General features: G+C 39.9%; 1 protein-coding gene across 1 annotated transcript; it reads right to left on the bottom strand.

Moving 5' to 3' along the window:
• Positions 1 to 2,772: 2,772 nt before the first annotated feature.
• Positions 2,773 to 12,100, bottom strand: SERPINA10 (serpin family A member 10). Its single transcript, XM_032782904.1, has 4 exons — positions 11,392 to 12,100; positions 7,054 to 7,327; positions 5,549 to 5,696; positions 2,773 to 2,964 (listed from the first exon to the last, which is right to left on the bottom strand). The coding sequence occupies exons 1-4, from the start codon at positions 12,098 to 12,100 to the stop codon at positions 2,773 to 2,775; spliced, it is 1,323 nt and encodes a 440-aa protein (XP_032638795.1).
• Between the last annotated feature and the right edge of the window lie 4,890 nt (positions 12,101 to 16,990).

Below are 16,990 nucleotides of genomic sequence, written 5' to 3' on the forward strand. Positions count from 1 at the left end.
GAAGAGAAATAAAAGCATTTAATGATAGAAGTTATTTGTTTTAAATGACACTTGTCAGTTTTATTGCTCTACTCTGAAGATGTGCATTAGCAGCTTGCAATGTGTTGTAATGTAATGTCTAGATTTATTAGCTCCTCGTAGTGTATTTGAATTTTGGTGAGCCTAGTCGCCTTTTTTTTTTTTTAATTCACTGGCATTGTTTGGACTCTGTGGACATAAAATATGGTGAGGCGTCAGCTGGAGTCCTGTGTCCAGTTGTGGGCACCAAACTTTAGGAAAGATGTGGACAAACGAGAGAGAATCCAGAGGAGAGCAACAAAAACAATAAAAGGTTTAGAAAACCTGACCTGTGAGGAAAGTTTAAAAAAAGTGGATATATTTAGTCTTGAGAAAAGAAGACTGAAGGGGCACTGGATGCGAACTCAAATATATTAAGGGCTGTTATAAAGAGGACTGTGATCATTGTTCTCCGTGTCCGTTGAAGTAGGACAGGAAGTAATGGCTTTAATCTGCAGCATGGGACATTTGGTTAGAGATTAGGAAAACTTTCTAACTATAAGGCACCGGAATCAGTTTCCAAGTGAGGTTGTGGAATCCCCATCACTGGAGGTTTTAAGAACATGTTGGACAAACACGTTAGGGAAGCTGCTAATGCACAGATTTACTTGATTCTGACCCAGTGCAGATGGACTTGATGACTTGTCGAGGTCCGATCCAGCCCTACATTTCTTTGCTCTATGATTGGTTCAAGTCTCCAGTATTTGTTCTGGTGTCTGAGTTAGGCTCTTGTAAATTACATATTCTTTTTGAAAAGTCTGTTCTGAGTTTTCCACTCTGATCAACATTGTAGTAGTGGTAACAACAACACAAACATCACGAAGCAATATCAGAAGATGGTTGAGCCATGATTATTATGTGGCTTTCCCTGAATGATGGCTATATTCTTCCCTCTCTCCTTTCATCAACATTGCTGCTCTTTGGCAGGAAGACAGTGTTTTCCCTCTATGTCTCTCCGCTTCACCATCCCCTCTTCCTGGCCTTGTGTATCGACCTGTCTGTGTCTGCTTGCCTGTCTGTGGATGAAACTGTCTGTTTACATCTGTGTAGGTACTTTTATGGCTCCCATCATCATAGTAGCTGAGTAATCTTGGAAACGCCTCAGTTGTACTTCGGGCAGCTTTCCGGAAGACCACATGAAGAAGAAGAAGAGTTCCACTTGGATCTGTTAACTTCATGAGAGCTCTATGAAGCAATCCTAAGAGCCATATGTGGCTCTACACACACACAGGTAGGGTGTAATTATATAACTAAAATGTACTAGTTGAAGGCGAGATACTGCTGTCCTTTCTTCCTTGACTAGTCCCATTGAAATCACTGGGCTTCTTGTTTTGCATTGAGCCCTCAGAAATACACATTTTAAAATGTTTTTTCCTTTCACTATTTCAATGCCTCTAGTCTGTGAATGGAGTTATTTTCCCTTACTGAACAGGCAGCAATCTAACTTGTTTAGTAGTTATGTAGAAGACTTTTAGATTATTTATAATGTGCACATTAGCATAGTATCTAGGTGATACAATATGGCAATGTACTTCAGCAGGGACTCAGTTTTGGTGGTGCAAAATAGAGCTGAAAGAGTCAGCTTTCCCAGCTGTTGTTGAAGTTATCTTTTGGAAATATTTTATCGCTTGTAAAAAGGCCAGTTTAAATGTGCTTTTATTAGACTACGTATGTGTGCCCTGAGAAGCTAAGATGCATTTGATAAAACTGAATAAGCTCACTGAACTGAAAACCCTGATGTAACCTTAATTATAGGCTTGCTATTTCTCCACTGTAAGAAGTAAATAAAATTCTCAAGAACAGTGCCTATAGAGCCAATACTTAAAATTTGACCCTGCTCCCAGTGAAGTAAATGGCAAAATTTCCACTGATGACAGTGGGAACAGACCCTTAATTCTTCTCATTGCAGTAGAAAATATTGTTAGAAAGTAGGCCAAACTGCAGTGTTTGGATGTAAACTTTCTAAATGTTTTGGGATGTTTGGATCCAAGGTTTCCGTTCAGGTTTATCTCTAAATAAAATATATCTGAATTCTATCATGAAAATGTTGAATTTGGAACTTTCAAGTTCATGCTTTTGCGACTTTTAGTGATGGTAGCTCTAGAAGATGTTATTTTGGAGGTGATAGCATAGCCTATTGGACTATAAGTAAATATTGTCCGCATTTTTAAAATACACTTTAAATTTTTTGTTTACATTTTGATGCTTTTTCTGTAAGAAACTATTTTTTCTGTGAATGTGAAATGTGCAAAATGGTGGCTCTGTTGTACAATGGGGAATTAAACACAAAATTAAACAGAAATTAGCATCTTTTAACTCAAACATTTTATTGAATTTGCACATATACAGAAATATCTAGTTTAACTCAGAGTAAAATATGTGAACAGATTCTTATAGTGTACAATAGGTAATCTTAAGCCTACCGTTAGATGGCTGTCAGAAGGAGTAGTTTAGGAAATATATAAAATAACATGCAGCTTTTGAACAAATCTCTATTTTGTCACACTTATTGCTTATTGCCTCAACTAGATAATCTTGCCATTTGGGCATTAACAAAAATAATTTAGTAGGACATGCTGATGATTTGAATTATGAAATGAATCTGTTTTCATATCTAGCAAGTTTTCAGTTCTAACTAATGCAGTGTAATAGTTTTGAAGAAAATAAAAAAAACTTGGAATATACCGGAGATAGACTAGATACTATGGTCTTCATTTACAGTTCTGTAGGATTAACCACTCTTCCCATGAACAGCAATGCTTTGAAAGTTTCTTCATAAATCATAAAGAGGAATGGCCGGTTCACTTTAATGGTAGGAGGCATTGAGTATGCAGTAATTTCTGACCCACTAACAGCTGCTGCTTCAGTTCCTTTCTCATCTACTTCAATTACTGCTCTTTGGATAATCTAATAACACAAGGAGAACAATATTATAAACACCAAAAATGAGACTTCTTATGTGGAGAACAGTGGTCAAAGTTCCAAACACCTAATGTGTGGCAGGCCTCTGTCATACAGACCCAGGGATTGAGGGTCACAGTGAGGTTCTGATCTTGCAATTGATGGCTGCACTCACACAGAGCCTCATTGGCTCCAATGTGATTGCACAGCTGCCGTAGTCCATCTGAACACTATCAGTTGCAGGATCAGAGCTTAAGAAGCTTCCTCTATACATTTCTAGAAACAGTTATGCAATTTCTGTATGCATAATTTGGCAGGGTAACTTTCTTATAAAAAAATGAAGACTGATCATTTGATCTTCAAGCCACTTTTCCTAGCCACTCTTTTCCATAACCCAAATCCATGCATAGCCCAGGTTGGCCAGACCACAAAATCTGTTTTACGGTCTTCAGATTTAACTAACAATGTATAGAATTAGCCTTCAGTTCCTACTTCTGCTGACCCCACATTCTACGTTTCATGATTAAATACGCAGGCAAATGTCTATTAGTGGTTCCAGTTGTTTTTCTTTAATTAGCTTGTTTCTGATTAAGTTTAGTTAGTCACAAACATTGAAAGGCTTTACTTGCTTAAATATTGTGCATTCTGACAGTGTTTATAAAATCATAGAAACATAGGACCCGAAGGGAGATCAAAAGTCATCAAGAAGTCATTTAGTGCATTCCTCCATGCTGAAGCACAATTAAGTATACCTAGACCATCCCTGACAGGTATTTGTCTAACCTGTTCTCAAAAACCGCCAATGACAGATATTCCACAACTTCCCTTTTTAACCTGTTTCAGTCCTTAACTATCCTTATAGTTAGCAAGTTTTTCCTCAACTCCCACCAAAATCACTGGGAATTAAGGACACTCAATACGCTGCAGGATCTGATCCTTTCTCCTTTATTTCTGTAGTGTATGCATCTAGCTATGTCCTCAGTTCTTAAGCCTGTGTCTGCACGTTTCATGGTTAATTTATGGTCTAGGACATAAAGACAATTGAAGGTGTTAACATCACCAATACCAAACTCTGATGACTGCGTTCAAGTCCTAAATCTGTTTCTGAGCTAAGGTAACTCGCATAGTAACATTTAGTAATACTGCAATGGCCCTATGCCAGCTGGCGCATTAATTGCTTTTAAAATCAGTTAACAGATGCTCTTAAAATTAGATTGTTTTATAATAAAATTATTAGCCAACTAATTCTGGATTATACAATTTTTCCTGATATCTGCGCAAGGGGAAGAGTATGCTGCAGATTCTCAACTTGATTTACACACATTAAATGGTGTAATAGCCCATAAACTAAATATCTGCTATTTTATCTTCTGTATTTTTACTCTTGGAATATGAAATAACCTTTCTGATTAAGGCCAGTGTACAAAGCTATCATAGTTTAAATACTTTTACGTTTATATATTCGGCAAGGCAATTACTATGCTGTTTAAAAGGGTGCAACGTATGAGAACCACAGTGGTTCGTTTGGTGTGGAATTGGGTAGGGCTATGTTCATGTTTTGTCCTCTTTGGCATGTCTTTTACTGCTGGATGGTGCTGGATTGTGGTGGTTCTCTGCACAGATGTACAGAAGAGGTGGGGAAAGTCTCAACCAGAGCTGGGCAAATAATGGACTTGTCAGTTTGCTAGCAATTCCAAAAAATAAAAATGAAAAAACCTGTTTTGGGTCAACTTGAGAATGAAAATTTGGTGAAGCACAAAGCCAAAAAAAATCCTGTTTTGGGTCTAAACAACCCTTTTTTCAATTTTCACCATTTTTAAAAGCTTCTGATTCTTAAGTACCATTACAGGAAATTTTGAAACTAAAAATTGTTTTGAACTGAAAAACATAAACGCTTTCTTTTGAAAATGATGAAGCAAACTGTTTTGATATTTTTCTGATTTTTTTTAACTAGAACAATTTGGTGGAGTTGACACAAATTTGTGAAAGTTTTAGTGTCACCTAATCTGTACATTTTGCTGAAAAAATGTTTCATGTAAAAGATGATGCCCAGCTGTACTCCAAACTTCCCTCTCCGACTGCTTTCCCCTGCAGATTTGTGCAAGAGAAGTCAAAATGTGGCTCTTAATCAGGGCCAGTTTCAGGTTTTTGCCGCCCCAAGCAACAAAAAGAAAAAAAAGAAAAAAATCCGCAATCGTGATCTGCAGCGCTACCACCACTGCTTCAGTCTTCGGTGGCTGGTCCTTCGCTCCGAGAGGGAGCGAGGGTCCCACTGCCGAATTGCCGCCAAAGAGCCGGACATGCTGCCCCTCTCTGTTGGCCGCCCCAAGCACCTGCTTGCTGGGCTGGTGCCTGGAGCCAGCCCTGCTCTTAATGAAGTGAGAGTAAAGTGTCCTGGGTTCTATTCTTGGCTCTGCTCTGAGACCTTCAGCAAGTCACCTGATCTTTTCTAAGCACTTTGAGGCGGGAACTGTTTCTCACAATGTATTTGTACAATACGTAGCACAAGCAGGTCCTGATTTTGGCTGGGCCCTGTAAGCACTAATATGATACAAAAAATAAATAACAAGAAGCAGCTTGTAAGTCTTACCTTTGATACTTTCACAAATCTTTGATCTGTAAGTTGACTCAGGTCTGCCTTCCTTGTGAACAGGTTTCGAATTCCCAGAACATGAAGCAGTTCATGCATCTGGTATTTCTGGTCTAATTTGAACTTTGGGAAGAAAATGTCCATTTTTCTATAACAAACATAAATACTGGTAATATAGTGGAAAAACTGACAAAGTCCTAATTTTGGAACAAGAAAAATGTCCTTATCACAGGTTTGATTTTTCCCCATGAATTTTGCTTGTCTCATTGTCCTAGAATATACTTAGTAATTATTATTAGGAGGGTCATTCAGTAATATTTTGCACTTATTAAGCTTTCATCAGAGGATATAAAAATGTCCTATAAAAAGTAGTGCAACTTCCTCACTTGTATGATGCAGAGCTGGGGTAGCCATATTGCTTCCAGGATACGAGAGACATAGGATGGTTAAGGTAATATCTTATTGGGCCGACTTCTGTTGGTGGGAGAGACAAGCTTTTGAGATACACGGAGCTCTTCTTTCGGTCTCAAGCACTTGGAGGTAAACATGGGACTCAGAACTTCTCTCCCCCTGAAAAGGTCAGTTTGTTTGAGTCCCATGTTTGCCTCCAAGTGCTTGATATCTGAAGAAGAGCTCTGTGAAACTCTTAAAAGCTTGTCTCTTCACCAACAGGACTTGGTCCAGTAAAAGATATTACCTCACCCACCTTGTCTTTCACTTGTATGAGGCAGACAAGAGATATATAATGGTCACTTCAACTAATATTGAAATGCAACCAGCTCTGGGATCGAATTCAGAAGTGCACAATATGCTACACAACAGTTTAGGGCAGGAAGTGAAGAATAGTTGAAATGTAGGATAATCTAGGTAGGCAGAATGTAAATCCCTGCCTAACAACTTGGGAAAGACAGCCGGGCTAATGCTTTTTGTCTTATGAAAAATGTCAGGGCCACAAGGGGTCAGAACCTCTAGTTTCCTGCAGCACAGTATCCCCACTTCTATGATGAGGCATTGATTAATTCAATCCTGAACCAGGAGAAAGAATGTCACCTACTGAATCACATTTCAGATGAAGAGATTAATTTATTTTTACATTTTTATAGCTCAATCTATTTAATATATTTGTATTTATGCTTCATTGCCCTAGTAGGAAATCCCTTCGTGAGTAAGCTGCACACACTGGTTATCCATGCTCTTTTGGCTGGAAGTGCCAAACTGAAGACCACAGTTAGGGCCTAATGTTTGGGCTTGGAAAGGCTGGACTGTGCTTTGTGAGATGTACATTTCTTAGTGGGATAGAGGAGATGAGTCAGTTTTAAATGAAGGCTTCAGGTGAGAGCCCTACAACACCCTTATGCACAAAGGTTCTGTTTTGGGGGATTTGGAAAGACCTCGCCTCTGTGAGGATGCCACTCCACAGAGAAACCAGCACATAAGTGGGTTTCTTTTAGCTCAGTAAATATGTAATATGTTAGTATCGTCAGGATGTCAGTGTGAAGCTATACCTGGTCTTCATGTTTCTAAGCCACGATTCCACAAGCTCTGCTGTTATGTGGTCTTCAAGTGAAGCGTAATCTCCCTCCTTTTCTGGCATGACAATAAGCATGTGTGCACTCCCTCTGTAGGGAAGTTTTAGCACAATGCATCCTAAGTTCTCATCCGAAGTTGAGGCAACCTTGTCTGATTTAAACATCATGGGAACCTGTACGTTCCTATACTTGTCTATATGGAAAGTCTCCAGTTCTGTGAACCTTGTATTAAATGGGTGCAGCCATTTGCCTTAGAAAAGAAAGAAAGAAAATAATTATTCACACTCATACTTTCTTATGGTTACAGTTCTGAAGTTCTTAGAAATATTATCCAATTGTATCCATTGCTATACAGTCATGTAGGATTTGGGGCCCTTTGTGCATAGGATGGCTGGATGACAACTATGATATCTTTAGCCTACATACTTCAAAACTTTTTACAGCAAAGGAGGACAAAACCACCCAAAATAGACCTAGGTTCAAGAGGTATTTTCCTCATTGTCCCTTTGTCCAGGTGGTCAATTACCCCCAGGCTCCAAACTACTGAATATTCCTTTATTTTATTGAGTACCGTATAATCATCCATTTTTTGCAGAAATGCTATTTGACTCTGCCACCTCCACTAGAAGTCTGTTCCACCTATTCAGTACTCTCTTTTAAAAATGATACCTCCATACATGGAGTATCAACAGTAGGCTGCCTCCCTTGAGAGTGCTATGACCGGACACTATATATGTTGATGACGCTAAGGCTTGCATTTCCTTTCCACCATTTCCTTTCCATTTCTTTCCTATCTCAATTTCTGGCAGAGAAAGGGATCTGGATGAAATCCAGCTGGGGTGGGTTCAGTCAAAATAAGACACAAGTGATGCTTGTTGATAAAAGATGGCTGATTGTTGATGGGGAATTGGAAGAAGTGATGAAGGCATCTGCAGGCTTATTTTTTAGAGATTGTCAATCTGAATCTTATTTGGATTCATCTCTACTCACACCTTTACACTTGACAAAATATTTTCTTTTAAAAATGCAGAGCTTGTCATGATTATGGGCGGCAGGGGATGGATCACTTGATGATTACCTGTTCTGTTCATTCATTCTGGGGCACCTGGCATTGGCTGCTTTGGAAGACAGGATACTGGGCTACCTGGACCTTTAGTCTGACGCAGTATGGCCATTCTTTTATTCTTATGTTCATGCTTTTGTTACCTCAAGGCTAGACTACTACACCATTCTGTACCTGGGATTAGCCTTGTTGTCCATGTGGAAGCGTTGACTGCCATAAACAGTACTTGTCTCATAGATATATTATACCTGTGTACCATGCTCTGCACTGGTTAATTCACTTAAAAAATTTAATTCATGGTGCTGGTTGCTAACCGCTGAAGCCTATATTGTCCAGTATGCTGTTCTTAGACATGGACTCTGCCAACAAATCTATATGAACTCACTGGAGCTTCTGACAAACTGTTCTCCCTCATGGGCATTCATCCCTGAATTTGCTACTGCTAGAAAGCAGTCAAAGCCTGACCTTGCCATTTTTGGAGTCTGGTGTAAATCATAGCACTTTTTCAGGCTTTCTCGCCACTGCATTTCTTTTAGTAACAGGTTGTCTTCTAACCGTCTTTTCCCAAAACTCAATGTCCCAGTGTTGTTACTCTGTCTAGGTTTTTTAATATCTCACTCATTAGTAAATTATCAGAGTATCTCTACTCACGAGTAAGTCTAGCCAATCCACTTATTATCTTTGTGTCTTGGGTGGGCTTCATTACATCTTAACTAGCATTCTTCTTCAAATAAAGGAAACAGGATTACACACCAGACTCAGACTACGTCCCAATGAGTGCTACTAAGCTGTCAGTACAATAACATTGAACTCTTGGGAAATCTCCTTTTAGCCTATTTTACTGCTGCTGCTCAGCTGTTCCCCCATCTCAAGGAAAATATGCCTTGCTCTGAGCTATTGGAATATGAGCCCCCATACCAGACAACAGAAATCTCTGAACTTCCACCGTGGAACACTCTGCTTGGTCTTCTTTGTTTTGTTTTACTTTTAAGTTTGCATCTGTTTTCTTTCTTCAGAAAAGAAAGAATACTGCTGTCCTAGAGAGAGAGTGTACACTGAGCCAGAGGCTTTATATTCACTCTTATGATCCTGAGACCACTAAGTACAGCACTTGTCCCCCGGCACAAGTGAGAATTAAATAGTTTCTCATGACCCAAAGTGGCTGAAACTACTCCTGCGGATTGGGACAGCAGAGACATTATACTGGCCACACCTCCTTTTCTCTGTCACTGAAAACAGCACCAGATCCAAGGCCCAACTAAATCTAGAAACCTCCCTTTGGCATTGTCCCAACTGGCTATTTATATGCCAAGGAGGAAGAAAACCACAGTGTGGGGCCATTTTCCTTCCCTCACTTGAGCATGCACCTAGGTAGTATTTTCCTTGATCTCTTCTTGGAGCAGTGGGCATGGTCTGGGGTTCTCTGCTCCCCCTTTGCCCTACTCCTGTCCCTGCACTTTTGTCTTTTGTCCTGATCAGTTGACCCAACTTTTTATGTGATTGAGGGGAGTGGACTATCACTATTTTTGTTGTGTGGGATATCCTTTGAAAAGTCTGGTCCTTCTCAACCAGAATTCAAAGACTACTGACTACAGGGGGAGGGACACAAGAGCTTCTACACCAGCTGTCCATCAGCAGAGAACTCCCCTGTGTGTTAGAGATGCTTTAGATAATTGCTGTGTGCTCCTTGACCTAGCCAAGGATCTAACCTCTTGTTTCTTCTAGTTCTGCTATTTAACTGGAAACTTGTCCTTCCTCTTCTCTCATGCATATTCTGGGCACCAGGGACAATCTTGGATTATTTTAGTTTTTGCTAGTAGTACAATGTCTTGAATTGGTAACTTTTAATGTATACGCTGCCCTTCTCTGCTCATTCAAAGGACCTGGGGGAGCATTACTGGGAAAAACACCACAATAAAATGCATCCTTGTAAATGGGATTACTGGGCCGGGTTGCAGCATTTTAATGTGAGAGGTGATATTTCAGTGTGCCTTGAAATTCTGGAAAGCTTGAGGTTACTGCTCCAGGTCTGACCCAGGTATACAGTGACCAAAGTTTATCATGTGATAGCTCTGCATGCCCATGACCTGCAGAGTCCTCACCATCATAATGCTTCCCATAGGAGTTTCATCTCTAAGAGGACTGGATGGCTTCAGAGACCTGAAGGTGGACTGAAAAATCACTGGTTTCTCCAGGGGAAACTCTAGCCAGGGCCTCTGGGCCCAAGCTGGCCTCCTTTGGCTAAGTGAAACTGAAAGAAAAGAGCTGAACTCCTGTGCTGGGACAGCTAATTTGCTGTGTAATCAGGGAGCCTTGTTGTGTGACAGGCAGTTGGCTCCCTTCTCATTAGGGGGAATAGGAAGTCTCCGCAGAGTCTGCTTCTCTGCAGCCTAGTTGGGTCTGCTTATTTTTCCTAGTTTGATTGCACCTCTCCTGCCAAGCTAAGGGCCTTCCAGATTCTGATAACTTCTTTCTGTTGCACCAGATCAACATGTGGAAGGTCCTCTCATGGGTTAGGTGTGGTTCTTTTCCCTGATTGAAGATACTTTTGTATGAAATGGGGAAACTCTGTGTTGCTGTGACCAATGCACTCTATGAGAAATGAATTGGTGCTCTCAGCCCAGTGTCTAGAGTACATATGCCCATATTACAATGGGCACCACAATGCTGGTTTTCTGATTGGCAGGGAGCCCAGGGATTAAAGGGAGATTGAACAACCTTCTTGGCTCTCAAGATGGACCCTTCAGAGAAGGGTTATGACAAGTTAATAGGGTACTGAGAGGAAGTTTTCACTGCTTCTGTCTGTGTTCTAGCTGTTCTGAGAATGGAGCTCTGCAGCATTCAAGGCCCTTCTCAGTACCATTCAAATCATGTACAGTTTAAAAAAACTAATTAAAAAAATGAAATCTAATGGGGGACAATGGGGAAATACTGTATCTTTGAAAATGCTTTTCCCCAAAGGAGAAGCCCCCAGCCACAATCACTGTATCTGAATTACTAACTCAGGTATAATGGGTATATGACATATGTACAGATCCAGTTTGCAGTGAACTCAGTAGTATCAACAGGTTTACTTGACTTGCCTGATGCACAAACGTTCTGCACCATATTTTGAGCTCAGTTGCAAATCTAAAGTAGCAACATTTATCCCAGTGGAGTTTTTCTGGAGCTACACTAAAGTAACTAAGAACAGAGTCTTGCCTGTTATCTTTTTATAAATGATGATCTTGCAGTATAAAATCAATAGTTACCTTTAAAGAGAAAGTAATCCACGAAAACCAGTTTAGCATGCTGGTCAAGTTCTTCAAAAAGCTTTGGGATTTTTCCTTTGGTGGTCTTGTTAATATTCTGATTTATGACATTTTTTGCATGGGTGGAGTTGTGAAAATCCACACTTAAGAATTCCATATCAAAGTACTGCTTGGATAGATTAAGGAAAGGCTCCTTCAGTCTGAAGTTTTTTTGAATAAAAGAAAAACTACCTCTCTGCAGAACAAGCTCTTCATTCTTTGTGATGTTCTCATTCAATTGTTTAAACAAAGCTGGCAACAAATGAAAATTCTCTTTGTCCTGAAAAAGATGGAGGTTTGTACACTGAACGATTTGCTTGTAGGTTTCCCCTTCAGCCGCAAGCATGAAGACAGCCATCACAAATGATACAGAGAGTGGGGAGAAGAACACATTATTGTCATGTTTCAGTGCTATTTTCCTGTAGAGATTGAATCCAAAATCCGTGTTCTTTTCAGTGAGGTTGTAAAGAGTGAATTCTAGAGGGACTTGCTTGGCAAATGGCTCTGCCATGCTTCTATGCACAAGTTGGTCCATAGGGCTATAAGCAATCTCCTGATTTGGCAAGCAACTCTTCTCTTTATCTTTCTTTTGATTTCCAGGCTTGCCAAGAGATGTGCTTAACTCAATGCACACTTCACATAAGAGAAGAAGGCAAATCCCTGCTTTCATTTTGGAGTCCAGTAGTGAGCTTCTTTCTAGTCAAGAAAGTAAAAAGAAACAATAAAGTCAATGACAATTTTTCTTTTTTTAATTGAAAATACCTTACTTCTGGATTCCAGATAAAGAGGTCATGGATGTAGACGAATGGTTTCAAGTTTCTTCCACCATGTAATTCTCACCAATCCCCCCTATTCCTAAATTACGCACCAACAATGTAAAGTTTGAATGGCCAATGCCCAAATTAAAAGTCAAAGTGAAAGTAATGGAAAGAAAAGTCTCCATTCTTTCAAAATGGATCCAAAAGAGATGTCATGACCGTTAGCAAGAGACTCACTTCATATACTAAACAGTTCATGAAAGTCCCTCACTAATCTTCCTATGTTAAATTGAAGCCTGTCTTAAAAGAGTAGGTCCAAATTTTCAGATGAGGCACATTCATCTCCACCTGAAGTCAATGAGAGCTACCTATTTTTAATGTGATGAATACAAATGTAGAGAGAGAAATGCCTTGTTGACAATGAAAAGGCTAGTGTGTGTAATATGCTGTGTGTACAAAAATACCAGTGTTGAATTTCTGCACAATGTATACTAAAAAAGTCGAACTGTAACCACTAGTTCTGAGTCCCATAAATGAGAAACTCTGACAGTTGACCGTACTTTAAAAAAACGTGATTGGGAGAATTCAAAAGTTCTATATTTCAAATTGTTTTAGAATCCTTTGAAAAATTACTAGAGGTTTTCCTGAATAACTTGGACCTTCTTTTCTAGGGAAAATTAGCCTGAATGACGTCAGTGTTTTTTTCCGATTACATAGAAACTTTCAGTTAGGAGAAAAGCAAAACATGAATAATAAATTTTGAAAGGACCAGTAGTCCTGGATCTGATTTTCCTCTGATTGTTTAAACCCATGTAATCCAGGAGTAACTCTACTGAAGCCAAAGGAGTGATGATTGTGCAAAACTGGTATAAGGCAGAGGAGGATCACACCCCATGCCTCTTTTACTTTTTAATTCAGCCTTGCAAGCTTGTGAAAATGATTTTTTTTGTTTTAGAGACAGGATGGCAATAGTACAAGAAGAAATTAAATATTAATGACTCTTACAGACACACATCCCTACATCCATCTGGAGGATAATAGAAGACTTATTGTTACTATGGAACCAATGCCTGCTATTTTGTTCAGTAAGGGTACTCTTTCCAGCTGTGAGTACTGACTGTGTTGTGGAACGGCTCTGTCCTAAGAAAACCCCACAGTGAGGACGGGAAATGACAGGTACTCCAGATTGTCATGATGTCTGTAATGCCCCCTCCCTTGTTGAATAGTCACTCTGAATATTGAGCACCTGGCTGGTGGACAGCAGGGATTCAAATGCTTTCTTGGCAAGAGCAAGGTAGCTTGATGTCTTTGTTTTCTAATATTTGAATAGGCTGCTTGTGAACTTCAAATGTGGTTCACCTTCAGCAGCAGCTCCCTCATTGCAGAACGAGATTGCTCTTATGTTCATGGATTTGTGTAGAAGCAATAGATGAACTAGTCCTACAAACATAAAGGAGTGTGCAGTTATGAACCTTGGAGTAACAGGACTGCTCAGAAGAATGACTTAGACATAGTAACTTTTGCTGAAGATCCTATTGAATAGGGAATGGGGGACTTCCTTCTAGCCTTGTAAATAAGACTGCACCCTCTTAATTTCCATGTTACTGTTTGTGTCTGCTGAGCTATGATGAGGTTGTGAGGCCCTGGACTGAGAATCCAAAACCATTGCAAACAGATAAGGAAATTCATCATTCCCTTTCACTTTTCATTCATCTGATATGGATTATTTATTCTTGCGGACAGAGTGGTGCCCAGGCCATGTGTAATTTTACCTCTGATTCTTTTACACTTCAGCATTCACCAGATCTTACAAAACAATACTTGATAAGTGAAGTGGGCTTGTGAATGGACTGAGGGGGAGACACTTACTCTATGTTTGGAATATTATTATTCTCTGTCACAAGCAGTGATTTCTAAGCAACATTCATGCAGAGGCATGTTCTGTAAAACCTTGCAATAAGAAAATTAAATTTTCAAAAAGGCCTCAATTTAACATCCAAATTTGGTCATGCAAAATCCAAAATTTGCATGCGAAAATGGAAGTTGCTTTTATAAATCACATAGATGCATAACTTTTCCATCTACACGTGTAATTGCCATTTGTGTATTGAAATCAAAGACACTGAACATACAAAATAACCAGAGCAAATTTAAAAGCAAAGTGTGAATTGGTTCCCATACAATATAGGATAGAATATCATTTTTATACAATATTTTGAATCTGCTTAGTTTCAGACAGGAAATCCCGCCCCCCCTTCCACCCAGATTAGAAGGGTGTTCCAAAGTCTGTTAGGAAGGCTAGAAAGAAAAATGATCTGGTGCCATTTGAAATTTCATTCTGCACCAGTTCTTTTTGTATAAGAGCGATCATAAGAATGAAGAAGAGGTATGAAAAGACTGATTCTGTTAAATGGGCCATCATTAAAATAGTAGGCTTTTAGTTAACTAGATGGAAAGAACAGCCTCAATAGACATTTTGTGGTTAAGGGATATCTGATCTTTAACACCAGAGTATGGTAATTGTATAGCCTGATATTTGTCATATGGCCAGAGAAATATGTGATAAACTAGGTGACCTATTAAGGTTCCTTCTAGCTCTACATTTTTATGATTTTATATAAATATCTGCCATTATCTGAATATCACAAATTCAGAGTTCAGCAAACCCTCATGATTGCCTACATCAAGATGTGTAATTGTCTGTGGCCGTAAGCCCTGAAAAGGGACTTTCATGTGAATAGTAAGATATCTGGGCACAAAGTAACAGCACACATTTGGCAGTCAGGTAGTCAATTCTCTATTGAAATACTGAGTTACATTCTATACAATATGGCAGCCCAGATGGGCTATAATGAATGAATGAGGAGACCATGAAGTTGAATGTGATGCATCTTCCTAATCACATGTAAAATGTGGAAAATATTAAAAATATACAACTTAAAACCATTTCCACCAATTTTATATTTATTTTAACTATATCTGCACTCCCAGTGGAATTCCCTATACCCATCACACACTGACTAAAGCTATACTAGGTATGGGTCATGAAAACTCCTGCCATTTTATCCTTTTTAAACATTACTAGAATCCCAAATATATAACACATGAAACCCCTCTCATAGGTTAGATTGGACTGTCTTGGAAACTGCTTCTTTCCCTCTGCACCATCCCAAGAGCTGAGATCAGCTCTTGCTAATAGTCCTAAAATTGAACTGTGTGAGAGTGGAACAGGGAGGGGTATGACTCCTCCCTTTCTTCTCACACAGGCACTGCACTGCACCATCTTCCTTATTCCCCAGGAAGAGCTCACCATGAGGCCCTCACAAACCCACCAATGCAATTCCTGGATTTCCCAACAAGGGGCTGCATTGTCACTCTCACATCCCATCTGGGCTGAATATGCTACCTCCACAGCACTTACTTTCCCTACTTGTCCAAGGAGCAGGAACCCTAATCCTAGAATAGAGTCTATTTCCATAAATGGCTGTGCACAGTGCTATCACTGGACCAGGCTATAGAGCATACCTTTTAACTTTACCTTTAAACTAAACATTTATTATGTCTGTGACCCATACTCATAGACTCATAGGTCAGAAGGGACCAATATGATAATCTAGTCTGACCTCCTGCACAAAGCAGGCCACAGAACCCTTCCCATCCACTTCTATAACAAACCCCTAACCTATGTCCGAGTTATTGAAGTCTTCAAATTGTGGTTTGAGACCTCAAGCTGCAGAGAATCCACCAGCAAGTGACCCATGCCCCACGCTGCAGAGGAAGGCGAAAAACCTCCAGGGCCTCTGCCAATCTGCCCTGGAGGAAAATTCCTTCCCGACCCCAAATATGGCGATCAGCTAAACCCTGAGCATGTGGGCAAGACTCACCAGCCAGCACTCAGGAAAGAATTCTCTGCAGTAACTCAGATCCCATCCCATCCAACATCCCATCACAGACCATTGAGCAGACTTATCTGCTGATAATCAAAGATCAATTGCCAAAATTAAACTATCCTATCATACCATCCCTTCCATAAACTTATCAAGCTTAGTCTTAAAGCCAGATATGTCTTTTGCCCCCACTACTCCCCTTGGAAGGCTGTTCCAGAACTTCACTCCTCTAATGGTTAGAAACCTTCGTCTAATTTCAAGTCTAAACTTCCTAATGTCCAGTTTGTACCCATTTGTCTTGTGTCTACATTAGTACTAAGCTTAAATAATTCCTCTCCCTCCCTAATGTTAATCCCCCTGATATATTTATAAGAGCAAGCATATCCCCCCGCAGCCTTCTTTTGGCTAGGCTAAACAAGCCAAGCTCTTTGAGTCTCCTTTCATAAGGCAGGTTTTCCATTCCTCGGATCATCCTAGTAGCCCGTCTCTGAACCTGTTCCAGTTTGAATTCATCCTTCTTAAACATGGGAGACCAGAACTGCACACAGTATTCCAGATGAGGTCTCACCAGTGCCTTATATAATGGTACTAACACCTCCTTATCTTTGCTGGAAATACCTCGCCTGATGCATCAACTGCATTTGCTTTTTTAACGGCCATATCGCATTGGCGGCTCATAGTCATCCTGTGATCAACCAATACTCCAAGGTCCTCTCTCCTCCTCTGTTGCTTCCAACTGATGTGTCCCCAATGTATATCCTCTTTGTGCCAAGGTCAGTAATAAAAAGGTTAAATAAGATCGGTCCCAAAACCGATCCTTGAGGAACTCCACTAGTAACCTCCTTCCAACCTGACAGTTCACCCTTCAGTACGACCCGTTGGAGTCTCCCATACATAGTACTTGGGCTCGGATTT

The sequence above is a fragment of the Chelonoidis abingdonii genome, chromosome 4 (genome assembly GCF_003597395.2).
Source record: "Chelonoidis abingdonii isolate Lonesome George chromosome 4, CheloAbing_2.0, whole genome shotgun sequence".
NCBI classification, from domain to species: Eukaryota; Metazoa; Chordata; order Testudines; family Testudinidae; genus Chelonoidis; species Chelonoidis abingdonii.

What these genes read in the sequence shown, in the direction of transcription:
- SERPINA10 (XM_032782904.1), bottom strand. Translation starts at nt 12,100, where the DNA reads ATGAAAGCAGGGATTTGCCTTCTTCTCTTATGTGAAGTGTGCATTGAG. An exon ending in GGATTACTTTCTCTTTAAAG is followed by an intron (nt 7,328 to 11,391) that starts GTAACTATTGAT and finishes TTCTTTTCTAAG; the next exon opens with GCAAATGGCTGCACCCATTT. An exon ending in GATTTGTGAAAGTATCAAAG is followed by an intron (nt 2,965 to 5,548) that starts GTAAGACTTACA and finishes TTGTGTTATTAG; the next exon opens with ATTATCCAAAGAGCAGTAAT.